The 15,532-nt window shown below is 37.6% G+C and overlaps 1 protein-coding gene across 7 annotated transcripts in view; it reads left to right on the top strand.

The window, feature by feature from the left end:
- Positions 1–15,532, top strand: part of PTPRK (protein tyrosine phosphatase receptor type K) — a 312,897-nt gene that overhangs the window by 2,584 nt on the left and 294,781 nt on the right. For all 7 annotated transcript variants that reach the window (XM_063151154.1, XM_063151149.1, XM_063151153.1 and 4 more), the window contains exon 2: positions 13,751–13,873. In XM_063151154.1, the coding sequence (XP_063007224.1) occupies positions 13,864–13,873 (10 nt within the window). In that variant the 5' untranslated portion in view covers positions 13,751–13,863. The remainder of the gene's footprint in view (positions 1–13,750; positions 13,874–15,532) is intronic.

Below are 15,532 nucleotides of genomic sequence, written 5' to 3'. Positions count from 1 at the left end.
ACACCAAAGGGAACGGGTTAAGGGGAGATGAAAGCTGGAAGAGAGTGCATGTCAGAGAAGCTTTTTAGTTATCCTTCAAAACCTGGGTAGAGCAGGAGTGAAGGACACATGAAGAGGCTTGAAGGAACATGTCAATGTTGAATGATGGTACCTGTGATACTTGAGAAAAGAAGTGCTGACCTTAGATCAAGTGTGGAGTGAAAGAGTAAAATGGTGGTTGTAACTTGTGCTGCTCTTCTCTGAGAGTGTCAGAAAGGCAAGCTGAGGTTCAGTTTAAACAGAAGGAGACCACTTCAGATGAGGGGTATGATGGAGTCAACCCCACAGAAAAAGGGCTTGCAAATGTATTTGTATGTGAGGACACCCAGAGATGACATGCAAACAAAAAGACCTGGAGTCTGTCTTTGTTCCTTCAAAGTATATGCAAGGAGGGGACAGAAGCTCATCATGCTTGTGGGTGATGTGGGTTTGTACTTGAACTTGAATCAGCCATTCTCAATTTTCAGTACCTGTCACTTTTTTTTTCTTAACAAATTGGTGGTATGAACCAAACATAGCTGTTTTTCCCTTGTCTCATACATGTTTTGGGGTGGATTGTGATATGGCAAAAAAATGAGGGAGGAAAATTTTGGTCACACTTTGGGGCTGTTTTATTACAAGTTGTTTATATCTCTCTGGTACTGAAGTGTTTAATTTCAAAATCAGCAACATTTTTATTATGCTTGTTTCTTCATTCACTGCATCCAGATTATGTGTTGGCTATTAAGTATTGATTTCTATATTGTATTAAAAATTTTATACTTTTCTTGGGTTTTAATCTCTATGAAGTATTTTCTTCTGAATGTATAGCTCTACGTTATGTTCTGTATTTTAAACTTTAAATGATAACTTGGTAGTGCAGAGCCAATTTTGAGCTTTAAGTTATAACAGAGAAAAATTAAGAAACAGAGAAGAATACAGCTTTTATGGAGAGGCAAGTGTTTTTATTTTAATTTCAGTTTCTAAAAGATTTATTTATAGTGACAAGTGATGCAAGCATTAGAACACACATTGTCCACTGAAACAGTTCACAGTTTTTCTTCTGGCTTTACAAAACCAAAACAAGCCCCACAGGTGAAGCTCTTTGAATGTTTTCTCCTTCTATGAGGTTTTCATTCTCAGATGAGATATATTAGGAATTTTTAAAATGATACTTTTTAGCAGCTTATCCTGCTGCAGCCCTTCTTTCGTTTCCCTAGAAAATTGCATGTTGTTTTAGGTAATGTCATACCAAAAAATGCTTTGTCATAAACACCTTTGTGAATGTACTACCAAAGGATAACTGAAAAGATAGTGTGAAAATATGGGCATGTAATACTTGTACACGTTCTAGTTGAATATGTAAATGCCCTGGCTAATTTGAAAAAAGAGAAGTTAGTCTGATAGAGAAGTGTGAGATTTCTTTTCTTTCTTTTCAAATGTTCTCTAAGCCTTTATTATTTCTATTATAACCTTTAGGATGTGGAAAACTAGAACCACACAAGAATTCTGGATGTGGTTTATAATTTTGTGAAGAAATGTTCAGTATTCTTTTCTAAATTTTCTATTTTAACACTTGAATTATCTTTTAGCTATTATTTAGCATCAAGCTCATGTTTTCCTGAAAATATTAAATAAATAATAAAATATTTAAAACATTTTAAATTCAAACTTAAAATCTAAAGACTGAGTGGCAAATTTGTCCTCTGGCTAGTACTGGCAGTGTCCATCAATGTCTACCAGGACAGTTTTCAGCCACAGTTTTTCTTGCACTTAGCTTCTGTGCAATGTGTAGCATGAAGGGAAATGGTTTCACTTGTGTGCTGAAGTGGTAAGATTTGTCAGAATAGTGTTTCTCTGTTCTTCTTGCTGTGCTTTGGGCACTGTGCCTTCAGGACACGCACAGATGATTGGCTTCAAAAGCTACGACTTCATTGCGCAGTCTAAAGTAGATCTAACCTTCAGGCTTACACTGTTTTAAAAAGCCAACCCAGTGAGAATGCTTCTCCATTTAAGAAGTGGAGAGATTAAATGCAACTTGTATCTGCTTGAAAAATACTGTAATACAGTAAAGTTTTCTTGTAATAGTTAGTTTTATTGGAACTCAAGTGCAGATTTGCAGATAAAAACACAAGTTTAAGACCCTTGAGCTCAATTCCATGGGAAGCCATAAAATAACATTATATTTGTTTGTTAAATTTTAGTATTTTTACTATTCTGATTATAAATATTTCTACCCTTAAATAGCGATTACTTGCTGGAAGTGTATGCTCCTATTGCAATTTCTCTGTTAAGAGTGTTTTTTTAATTGCACAAGTAAAGCAACAATTAATGGCAGATCAGTAAGTTTTGTCCAAAATGGTGTGATGATTTGTGCTGTCTGTTAATCAGAGGTCTTGCTGAGGACCAAATCTGATGAGAGAAAAGACATATTATTTGCTTGCATGCCCAATTTATGTTCTAAATCAGTTCAACTGCAAGTAGTGATTTGGCTACAAGATATAAAGGAAGAAAGTGAGTTGTTAGCATTGTGTATGTTTCTCTGAGTGTATTGAAGAGCTTTGCTGTCAGATTACTCTCTCCCAATGTAATCTACCTAAAATATTTTCCCCAAAATTAGGAAGTATTTTGGTAAATCTTATTCTCCTGAAGAATGAAGTAACAACTAATACAAAGAGGAGTGTCTGACATGAATCATCCATTTGATTCTGTAGAGCACCTGTAAAGGAAGACTTAGATTTGTAAGTCTGAAGAGGAAAGGTAGAAAAAAACCAGAAGATAAAAGACAAATCTCTATTTCTTTGTGTTTGCTGTTCTCAGCTTGTTTATTCTGAAAAGTTTGCATGTAATTCTGGTACTAATCTTAGATTTTCTGTGATGCTTTAGTCCATCTTTTACCATAACGTTGCAGAAGGCAATGTTATACATGTCTTAATGATTGAATAAAAGGTATTAAAGCCAGTAAGGAAATGCAGAGCTTCAATTTGACACCAGGGAAAGTATGAAGCATTGCTGAGTGTCTTAGGTTGCAATTTCAAACCAAGACACTGAGAAAAGTTTTAAATAAGACACCATTTTAATAGGAAATTATGCAAGGTGGGCACAGAAAAGGATGGACTGCTCCATTTAACCTTGATTCTAGGAAGGTGATGGAACAGCTCATACTTGAAGCCATTTCCAAATCTGTGAGGGGACATCAGTAAATACTGTCTGCTTAGACATCAGTGAGGTTGTCGGCACTGTCTTACAAACAGGGAGAGTGCCACTGAGCACAAGGAAACACTTACAAATGTTTTAAAAGAAATTGTTATTGTTGTTTTGTTTTGTTTGAGAATTGTTTTGTTTGGTTTTTTTGGTTGTTTTTTCTTTTAACTGTGTGGGTAACTGCACTCTGGCACATGTTGGTCAGGGAAATTGTGGAATCTCCATCCTTGGGGGTGTTGTCTGGACATGGTCTTAGACAACTGTCTTTATCTAGATGGCTCTGATTGAGCAGAAGGGTTGTACCAAATGGCCTGCAGTAGTCCCTTCCACACTCAACTATTCTCTGATTTTGTAGATTAGGGCCTGTTATATCTCAAATTTGTTATTTGTTGGTCTGTATCTCATTGGTTCTTTCACTAAATTTGGAAGCTTGGCTGTTTCCTGTGGGTATAGAAAACTTCAATGCTTTCAAAATACATTTACACTGTTCTTTCTAACCTTCCTTTCATCTTGCCGGATTCCATGAAAAGATATGCCTCACATTAAAGTACCTAGCCCTTTTCTTACTACAAAATAAGAAACTAGAGCAGGATCTTCACTTCTGATACACAAAGATTTGGCTTTTAGTTTGGCAGTGCCTGTGTGTGTGAAGGTATATTTTTAAACTCAGTATTGCTCATTGCCCCTCCTATTCATGTGCTCAAGTTTTGTGATTGATTTACTGCTAGCTTAATTCTTTATGTACCTTGATGTTATTTCTCAGAAGATCTCTTCTGAGAGGGTCTCATCATCCTCTTGAGACTCTGGATTTATACGATGACTGAACCCTTCCATCATTTCTCTACCTTCTTGGACTTACCTCCTTCTGAGACTTCAGAAATGACCTTTTGTAAAGCTTCTGTCATTTTCAATGTCAGAGCTCTTCCATTTCCTTGCATTTAATTTGATCTTCCTTTTTGCATGACAATTTAATATTTTATACACAGTCTTATGCTTACCTCCCCTTAGGAAGTCCTCAGCTTTCATGTTGTCCACATTGATTTTGAGCTCTGTACCCTATCTGTTCCTTGAGATCCTTTTAAACTTCAGTCTGTATAACTTATGTGCTCTTTCATTTACTCATTTGTCGGTTTCTGCACTGATGCTGTGGTAACTAGTGTTTATTGTGCTCAAACAGGAGATTTTTTTGTTAAATACTTGCTCCTATTGTTTAGCTGGAAGCTTTTGCTTTTGTCTGTTGAAGAACTTTTAATAACTAATAATAAAAGAGATGGGTTCTCGAATAAATTTTAAATAACTTGTATTTTCCCCTGTCACACTATTTTATTACTAAACTGTCAAAGTTTTAATAGAGTGGGATGAGATGCTAAAAAGCAGTGCCATGAAAAGAGACCTGGGGGTCCTGGTTGGCAGAAGGTTGAACACGAGTCAGCAGTGCCGTGGGAGCCAGGAGGGCCAAGCGTGTCCTGGGGGGCATCCATTGCAGCTGGGCAAGGGATGGTCCTGCTCTGCTGTAAGCTGGGATGGCCTCACTTTGAGTGCTGGGGGCAGTTTTGAGTGCCACAATATAAAAAAGAGATTAAATTATTAGAGAGTGTCCACAGGAGAGCAACAAAAATGAGGATGGGCCTTGAGGGGAAGCCATGTGGGAATTGGCTGAGGTCACCTGGTCTGTTCAGCGTGGAGAAGGAGAGACTGAGGGGAGACTTCATTGTGGTCTTTATTATCCTTGTAAGGGGAAGAGGAGGAGCAGGCACTGATCTCTTCTCTGTGGTGACCAGTAACACGATCCAAGGGAATGGGCTGGAGTTGTGTCCGGGGAGGTTTAGGTTGGATCTTCAGGATCTTCACCCAGAGAGTGGTTGGGTACTAGAACAAGCTCACCAAGGAAGTGGTCACAGCAGCAAGCCTGCCAGAGTTTAGGAAGTGTTTGGACAATGCTCTGAGGCAGAGGATGTGGCTCTTGGGGATGGTGCTGTGCAGGGCCAGGTGTTGAGCTCAATGATTGTGATGGGTCCCTTCCAACTCAGCTTATTTGGTGATGTGTAGATGCTAGGCCTGTTTTTGTGGTTGAGTTGGTGGCATGATTAGTGGAGATAGAAGCTGAGCTGTGGACTTGAAACAAGGATTTCCAAGTCCTTGTTTCACCTTTTTTTTTCCTTGGAAAGTAAGTTGCAAAATAATGTAACCTTCAATGTAGGAAATGTTGTGGTTTAATGTACTGTCTGTAGGGGTGTCTTCACTTAGAACTCCTCCTGAGTTTAATCTTGTTCTTATCCATTGCCTTTTAACAGCATATTGTGAGAATGTTTAGGAGAAATACCAGAGACTGAGATATCTACATTAGATTTTCTATAGATAAGCACTAACAGTGTCTTGGTAAAGGTGTTGTTTCAGAAGCAGCATTGTAAGACTACATATCCATTAAAAACATCAAAGTGAATAATTTATTTTTGGAACTCCCAATTGTGTTCTTGAAGACACAGAACTTTTTTGCAGGCATTTTACTATTGGTAATGTTATGAAAATATTTACTAATTTCAAGAGCATGATTCCACCCCTCCAAACCCCTATTTTTTATGTTATAATGGTATAATTTCTTGTCTTCAGTGCAACTGGTCAGAATTTTGCTCAGCATATCACAGGAATACTGAAGCTTGCAGCCTATAAGCTGACACATGAAATAGCTTTGTTGTTCTGTGGATGTTTTAACTTATATATCAATGAAAATCTATATATCGTTTCATGAAACTGTTATTCTTTTCATGGTTTCAGAAATATCTTGTGAACTGAAATGGAAATTGTGAACTGATAACTTCAGTTATATAAAAGGGATCTGCATATGTAGGGTTGTTTGCCCTCTGCTGCCTTGCCCATGTCAAGGAAGGATGAAAAAGACATTAAGCAATTGTGACTTTTCACAGCTACCTGTTGTCACCTCTCCAGTAAAGAACAGAAGAACTCCTTTTCCCTGGAGAACAAGAGAAATTTAAAGACACTTTTGTTTAGATTATGTTTGGCTTAGTTTGGAAACTGAAAGTCAGACAGTATAATAGAGACTGTTCTTTTCTCCCCTTTGTCTCTTTTGTTTTTCCGTTCTGTTCACTACTGGTAAACCATGGAAAAGATTCTTCTTGGCAGTGAATATGAAGTTTTTTGAAATCTGAGATGTACAAGCCTTTTCCAGGCTGGGTATAGAGAGTGAGAGATGCTAATTTAATCGAAGAAATTGAATAAATGGCATGGTCTGGTAGACCACATCTAATTGGGAATCTTCATACTCTTCCAATATTTGATGTTAGGATAAATGTTGGCATCTTACCCTATAGAGTACAGGAAAGAATGTCTACCTGAGGCTTCATGCATTCTCCATAACTTGCACCTAATAATTTTCCAGTTCCTATCTTTCCATTCTAAAAATTAGCTATTATTAAATTAGTTATTTATTAATAAGGAATGTGGAAGAGAAACAATGAAGAGGAATATGCATAGATCAGATTAGATGGTGAGCTGTTTATCATTTTGTCCCCTACCTTGGTTATGGTGCAACTTAATTACTTTTGGAGGGTGGGATTGGTTTTAATTTCACAGTGATTTATAGCAAATAGTGATATAGGAGAGGTTTGTCTGCTTCCTTCTTAGAAAAAATTATATTTGTAGAGATGTTTGGATTATTTGACTATTATAACAACACCAACAAAAGCCCTACACCTAACATATAATAATGTTAATTTAGGAATAATTTGACATATTTCCTATTTTGCTGTTGGTGTTTCTTGAGACTTGAAGTTCCATGTTGAAGTTCCTAAGTTAAGAGGATGATTAAAACTTCCTGATATTAAGAATAAGCCTAGAAAAATCTAAAAAAAGCATTTGCAGGTAGTTGAGTTTAGTTGATTTTTATTGCTATTATCTGAAATCAGTTGTTTTATGTAATGAATTTTAGTACTATGAGATAAGATACCACTCTAAGGAACATGAATATTCTTAGTATTTAGTATGACTTCTCCCTGTAGTGGAGAATCTGTAATTCTCCTTAAGTGCAGCTCTTTCATGCTTATTTTTTTAACACTAAATAGTGCTGCTGATCTTCTGCCTTTTTAGATGCCATAGGTTAATTAAGGTTGTTTCAGTGTTACATTTCAGTTGGTAGTACTTAACATAAGCATTTTAACATAAGTCATTAAGATTTATTCTCAAACTGCATTAACATCAGTTCTTAGTATAGTCTTAACAGGTGTCTGAATGCTCTGCAGTCAAGGTGTTTTAAAATGCTCATAACAGAAATTATGTAGTGCCATTAGAAGATGAAAACATCCTGTGCTGCAAGGTGTACTGTAATATAAACAGGATTGTGGTAAGTGTGTGATTTTTAAAAGCAGAACTTCTACCTGGATGTATACGACAGAAAAGACACCTGCTATAGCACCTTTATCTTCAACCTTTGAATTCACTACTCAATGTGAGAAGGAAAAAAAATTCACAGGACTTCTACCTGACATCACAGATCAACATAATTTTGTATTGGGTTCTTGCCATGGAGCTATCTACTTTGATAGATTTAGAACTATTCATTATGCTTTTACAGCAGGTGGTGGAGAAAAATAAAAGCATGCTCTTGAATAAAAGGAGCAGATTTTTCCAAGTAGTCATTTGAACTGAATGAGAAAAGTGTATTTAATCCCTACTGTGACGCCTTCATACATGGAAGTTCCAAAAGAAACCATTGGTAACTGAGCCATGTGCACAGGAGAAGTTGTGCTGACAGAACGTGCCTGTGTGCCTCTAGTACAACTCTTCTCTCGTGCTCTTGTTTGTTGTTTTCCTCCTGTTTCATTGATCTGCCTGGTCCTAGTGGATGGGCTAACAACCAGCTCCTTAAAACGGAGGAGGAGGAACTTTTAAGATATTACTAGTGTGTTTTTTGTTTTGCATAACACCAGAAGGGGTCAGATGCAAAAACAGATCTCAGAACTAAACGGTAAAGCTGGATGCTTTCAACTGGATGCTTTCAACAGCCATTCTGAGGCTGAAAAAAATCCTTTGCCATGTTAATAGGGTATAGAACGAAGCAATGGAGAACACTTCTAAAATCTAAACATTAAAACGAGCATACAGACTTTTTGCATGCTATTAGGGAATAGTATCTTTTACCTACAAGTCAGTAGATCTCCACTGCATCATCCCTATAATGCTATTCATAATACGTGTAATAAGTATTGTAAATTTAATTTAATATTGTTGTGCAACCAAATGTTTTTATTCTAAATTGTAGAAGTGACATAATCTCTAGGAAGTGCAGTGAGAACTTCAGAATTGTTAGATAAAGATCAGTTATTAAAATTCTGAATCAGTTTTTCTTTTTATCCTCAGCTGATGAGCTGGAAGTCCACAGTAAATGGACATCCATTTATCAGTGGCAGTTATTGACACATACTTCTTCACGTCTGAAGCTTATTTATATTTTAACCCGGTGAAGAAAAGGTGTGTTTAGGTCTTCTTTCCTGGGTTGTTATAAAGGAGGTAGGATAGATCAAAATCATAGGGCAATGTCAGTACCAAGTGTTGCTGCTAAGGAATTATTATTATAATTTTTAAAAATATGTAATTTATCTTTAAATGTAAAGAAATAATTCAAAATAGCTTTTTATAGGTATTTTGGGTTTGTATGGCAAAGTTTGGTGGCTGGGGGGTTCTGTGAAGACAAGGGTGGCTTCTGTGAAGAACCGCCAGAACTTTCCTCTGTGTCTGATAGAGCCAATGCCAGGCTCCAAGAAAGACCCTGGCTGAGCCTGTCAGAGACAGTGGTAGTGCCTCTGGGAGAACAGATTTAAGGGGAAAAGTTTTCTGTGTGACAAAAGGTTTTTTAAGATTCTATATTATTTTTCATTACACTGCTCAAATTTGATTGCTGATAAATTAAGTTGAGTGTGGTTTGCCCACAATGGTAATTGGTGAGTGACCCAAAGGTCCTTCAAAATATTTTTCTCTCCCCTGAGGAGGGGATTGATAGAGCAGCTTTGGTGGGCACATGGTGTTGAGCCAGGGTCAAGCCCCCATAATAGATGATGTGTAAATTCTTGACTAAATGATCTTTATTAAATCTTCATTCAATTTTGGTTAATTTGGGGGATTTTATGATTAATTTTGAGATTAAATTTAGGTTAATCTTGATGACCTTGTTATTAAGCAGAGCTTTAATTTATTTTCTGAGAGTTCAGTGTGGGATATTAATCTTTCTTTTTATAATGAACATTTAAGATTCTTTATCTTTCGTGAATGAAAATGGACATGTAGACAGGAAAATTTTTGAGGCTAGTATGATTTATCGTGTATCTTTTAGAAGGACGTTGAAGGGGAGTGTGTGAGTTCTCGGTCTGTTTAAGCTGAAGTTGATAACCTAGTGCAGCTTATGAGAAAAGATAATGGATACAGTGAATTGTTGTTTTGCTTGATTTCCATCAAATGTAAATGTTTCCAAAATACTTCACAAGCAACTGAACAAATTTGATTGATCCAAAATACAATTAGTGGTTTGACAAAATAATCATAGACACTTAAAATTCTGTCTTAGTTTTCTATTCCAGCTGTTGGTGGGGTGTTTGTTTCTGATGCAGTACCAGCTTTTTTCTTTTTGTTTCTCTTTGATGAGAATGACTTGATGGCTGCTGCCACCACTGCAGGTGTGCCACCACTGCAGGTGTGGCACTTCTTGGTTCTGGTTGATGCTGTCCCACCCAGCTCTTCTGGGCCGTATCCTGATGGCAGTGCTGTTTGAAAGGAGGAGATAGAACTGAGATAGTACTGCTGTGCATCCCAGTCCTTTGGCCCTCATCAGGTTGCTGAGGTCAGACCGGTCTGGTGTATTATTCTTGATCACTGCTGCTGCTGCCATTTTCTTCAGAAGCATAATCAAAATCTAAGGTAAATGTGGAATTAGGTACTGCAAGATCCAAGAGCATTTGAATGTCAGCACTGTGTTTCCAGCCCAGAGATTGAGCAGAGGTGTACAAATCACTGTGGCAGGATGTGTGTATTGGTAGCTATGGAGAAATTCCAGTGGCGGGGTAGTATTGAAGAAAAAAATTAAAAGTTATACATCAGTGGTAGCTAAAAAATGTGGTGGTCATAGGTATTGGGAGAGTGGTTGATAGTACTGTTTTATCAGTTTTGGGGGAAATTATAGATGGCTTAGTAGGAGATTTGACTTGTTGTTTGTAGAATATTAGCAGGCTTGTTGTCAAAATGTTAGGCAACAAATATGAATGGGTACTTGAGTTCAGCTGCTGAACTTCATTGGAAGGTAGTGTATGTTAATCAAGCTGATCCATTATCTTCCCTGAGCAATGCTGCTACATTATTGTGGACAGTGGCCCAGTAGCTGAATGAGGGTGCTAATAAGTCATGACCTACTGTGTACTTTAGTCAATGTTTGAGTAGTTTAGGATTTGATATAAAATGTAGACAGTTTTAAACAAATGGCTGGGAAAAGAAACATTACTGCAGGTTTCAGCCACCCACCACCTCTTCTCCTTGTGTTTTCCACACAGCATGTTGCACTAGGTTTGTCTCTTACTGCCTGGAGTTATCAAAATAGCATGCAGGCAATTGACGGTTAAAACAGACAGAGAGAGGTCTGAATTTGCCCATGTTTTAAGTCTTAAGGAGTAGTCTGTAGGGGGTTTGAAGTGCTTGGCCTGTCTTGTGTTGTGCTAGATAAAACACTACAGCATTTGCTGTTTACTTGCCTTGAAATGTCTCGGTATGTTGGTAAGAGGTAAGGTGGCAGTGTGCTCCATGAGAAGAAGCCATTGGTTCAATCAACTGTTACAGGGTTGATTTGGTAGTGGGTTGATAATCTGTTCTGATAAACTTTGCTCATGTGCATATGATAAATGCACATTTGCTTGTTCTGTGGGTGCAGCAGCCATGATGTGCACACAAGGAGGTTGGGATTGCTTGCTGTGTATTAACAAGCGCGTTGTTATTGCTAATCAGAACTCTGATAACTAAAATTAATAGTGGGCACAAAGACAAGCAATTAAGGACATTCATCTTCCAAATGAGTCTAAAAGATTCATTGGTAGTTTAAATTTATATACTGAGGGCACTCAAACCATTAAAAAGGGTAATGGGTGCCCTGCAGGCATGTGCTTCAAAGCCATATGTCATTTTGGTGCTGGGACAACAGACTGATAACTTCCCTGTAAGGGAAACTGCTATTCATTTATCAGTAAAATGTTGAAGGAAATGTACATTTTTTTGCTGTAGAGTGATCATAGAAGTGTAAGTTAAATCAAAGTGCAAGATTTATGTTCTAAGTCTTTTTGCCTTTACCATAATAGATGTTAATTAGAAAAGTGTCTCACTGGTAACAGAGGGCACTGGAGTTGGGACATTGAAAAGTTTAAATATTTCTCTGAGACACAAATATTTCTCTCCTGTCTTGCAGTCTTTGACAGTGACACTGATGTAGTAACCAGCTTAGTACAGGCAATAAAATGTTGTGGTGCTTTTGTTGCTGCTGTTGATGCTCTGACCATGTTGTCACAGGGTGATGTTTGAGCAAGTGTTGTTAATACAGAACTGCATATGAAGTTTTAAGGGTTCACAGTACAAGGATTTAACACAAATTTTGCTGCAGTGTAGAATTTTCTTTCTGTCCTGGTGTTGTTCTTTCCAGCTGAAACACTGGTTAAAAGGTAATTCTGGAAGTACCTGGGTACCCATCTGGCAATGGATTTTGGTGATGTAGGATTATCTAAAGTTTGGTTTTGTCAGTCATTTAAAATGACAAATACTTTTACAGATTTGTGGGAGCTGTTTGAGTTATCCCTAACTGAAGATGCAACATGATCTCTTGGGTGTGGGACACAGTGCAGATTTGCTTATGGAATTTAGTAAAAGGAACTTTCTCTTCCCTATATATGAGCTCTGTGCAAACTCTGTCTGCTACGGCAATACTTGAATATGCTGTTTTGGTTGGGTTAAAAACATTTTCATTCTCAATTTGGTGATATACATGCACATTCTTCCCTTCCTTTTTCTCTAGTGTTTCTGAGTTCCACACGGTGTATGTCTTGTACAGAGGGCAGGAACAAGCACAGGCTGAAGCTCTTGGTGGTCCTCAATCTCCCCTTTATCCACCTCCAGCCCATTCACCTCCTGAGTGCAGTGTGAGCTGTGAGACCCTGGCAGGCCTGGAAGGGTGTTGGCTGTTTGTGCTGTGCTGGTGACTCGTCATAGGCAGCACTCACTGGAATCTATTGTAATAAGGGGTTTTTGTTTGTTCTCGAAGTACCTGTCCCATATTTTGTATTTAAAAAGATAGACAACAAAGACAATACAAATACCCCTGTTATTCCAGGAGCATCTTAGCAAAAGGAACTTTTGTTGTGATAAGCATTGTTATTTGGATTGATGTGCCCGAGTTACTGAGGACAGGGAGAGGAGCAGAAATATCTCCCCTGACTTTCAAAAATTTTCTGTAGCCTAATTCTTATATAACTTTTCTAGATTAAAAAATAAAATCTAAGTAATGATGAAGGCACTGTTTTTTCTTTCACTCTCTCCTGCTATTGCCTTTTGTTTTTGAGTAGGAGGAGCAAACTCCAGGGCTGTGTGCCATGCATAGAGATAACAGCTGCTGCAGAATTGTGTGCATGACATCTGTATTATCTTACCTTTACACTCTGCTTTTTCTTTGACCAGACTCTTTTGATTCCTTTGTTTCTTCATTCTCAAGCCTTGATCTTTTTCTGAGATTGTCATTCTTTCTTCTCTCTTTTCCAAGCCTACTTAATGGCCTTGAGTTAAGAATGGAATAAAAAACTTACTGAATGAGACAGGGCAGACATTACTGTGCTGTATGGGAATTCTGTCTTTTTTTTCCTCCCATCATTTGCATTCCTTCCATTCTTCTTTCTCTCTGTCACTTCTCACAACTTTTGTTGTAAGGTTTTCATATTTGTTGTTTGTGTGACCCTGAAAAAATGCCTTGCTATGTTATGCTAGATTGATTTAGTTAATCAAGATTACCCAATTCATTCTGCATCAATTATTTATTTTCTAAGTAATTTTAATTAATTTTTCTGACTTTTGTGGGCACAATATTTATCCTTGTTGTCAGTGTTTGGACTGTTTTTGCTTTCAGAGTTTTTGTTTTTCATCTTTGATCTTGGTCTATTATTTGCAGTTTCTCCTGTGGTTTAGGTAGCATGTTGCTTTTTGTCACACAGACTCTGAGATAGGTTTCACTTGAATTGGTGACTTCAGGCTATGATTTGCTCTGACAGAAGGTGCTCTTGGGGGAAATTGGTTGTGTGGAGTAGTGATGTTTTTACCAAAGAGAGTGGAACAACTGATGGGTGAGTTGTTTGCAGGTTTCAGCTTTGTAAATGCAAGCCTGTGAACTGCGGTACAAGGCTGAGTGGGCACTGCAGTTGAGGTGGGCCCCAGACAAACACCTCTGCTTGACTCTTGGAAGGTCTCTGCTTTCAAATAAACTAATAACCAATTTCTTCTCTAGGAGGATGCACGTTCGATGATGGTCCTGGGCCCTGTGACTACCACCAAGACCTGTACGATGATTTCGACTGGGTGCATGTCAGTGCTCAAGAGCCTCACTATTTGCCGCCTGAAATGCCTCAAGGTGAGAAACCTCACAGATGCTGAAGGATAAATTATTATAGAATATATAGAATATGACCTTCTGTCAGAGAGCCCCACTTTAACCTTGGTGCTGGAGATCATATAAAGGAACAAAAGTAATAAATATAGCAATCTTGGTAATTGAGAAACCTTCTTAGACCAAATGCCCCTTTAAAGCTGGGGTGAGGCATAGGGAAGGGAGAAAGGAAGCCATAATTTCATCTTTATTCCGTGTGGAATTCCTGTTGACTTGAAGTAAAATCCTGTGTTTTATATGACAGCTGATGTATCAATTCAATTATTCAGGTAGGCACTAGAAGAAATGGTGAAAAAAGGGATACATGCAAAAACCTCATACACTGATTCCTTCTTTCCCTTCCCCCCCCCCCAACCTCCTATCATCTGAAGGTAATCAGAAAAGCTTGATTTATGGAAATATTGCTGTTGTTAATTACTATTTAGGACAGGTAATGAATAACTGAAGAGGCACAGCCTACATGACCTTGCCTGCTCACCTTTGATGAACAGCTTAATCGGCGCTTCCCAGACAGCATGATATGCTGAGAGAATGAAAGCATTTGAAATTCAGCTACATTTTCCAATTAATAATACATTAAGTAATTAATCATGCAGAGGAGGAAAAAAGGTCATGGCTATTTTATTTGTATCTAAAAGATTTTGTGAAGTGAGGGATGTGTGGAGAAGGAGTGAGAAATGTTGCCACACAGAAGTAACCTCACCTCTGCACCATTCTTTCCCCTGCATTTTGTGTACTGTTGTGAATTATTAATGGTGGTTGATCTATATAATTTTACTTCTTAACTGCTACCCAGTGGGTTCCCCCCTGCTTTGGAGTCACTGATACAAGCAGGTGTTACCATGCCCAAGAACTTGCAAAATAAGTTAATTAAGCAAGACCCACACTTTATTTAATGGACTTCTTGGTGCTTCAGTTTTGCATAAGGCAGAATAAATTTAAAACCTCAACGTTTGTGGTGGTCTTATATTAAAAAAAGTTCAAAACAATATATCCTCTAGAAAGGCTAAAATTAGTTACTGTTCAGTTTGTGTTTTTAAGAATGTACATGTTTTTTATAAAAGTTGGAGGTATCTTAATTATGATGGAAACACCATTCTGGGAAAAATTAGGTATTTTTAGACATTTGGCACACCTTGTACAGGAAGAAGAGCAATTTGAGGAATTGTATTTTGAATGAATCTAAATGACAAGATAGCTTCTTGCTTATTCCAAATAACATACCTGTCATCCTTAGGCAGTTCTCAAAGTTAAATGACACAGTGCTCTCTGGCATGTGATTTCTTTTCAGTTCTGCTATAGACTCATTTTTCTCTGAGCGTAGCACATGCATTCTTTCAGAACAATTTTTTTTTTTTTTGCGTCTGTATGCAAAATTGTGGCTGCTCAAAAAATTCTATCAGAATAAAGGAATTTTTCAGAGATAGACCAAAAGAGATACAGAAGAAGCTCTGGTTATTTTTTTTTTTCTTCACTTGGTCTTCCCATTATAAAATGCTAGACTTCTTGTATCAAACTTGATGTTTGGTGACCGAGATGTGGACTAAAACTAAGCTTCAAATCTGTTCTGACCTGATGAGCTTCCCTTTAAGAAGTTCAGTGTTTTCAGATTCTGAAGATGCA

Source organism: Melospiza melodia, chromosome 3 (genome assembly GCF_035770615.1).
Source record: "Melospiza melodia melodia isolate bMelMel2 chromosome 3, bMelMel2.pri, whole genome shotgun sequence".
NCBI lineage: Eukaryota > Metazoa > Chordata > Aves > Passeriformes > Passerellidae > Melospiza > Melospiza melodia.
The sequence above is the reverse complement of the archived record's forward strand: the minus strand, read 5'-3'. Positions and strand labels throughout refer to the sequence as shown.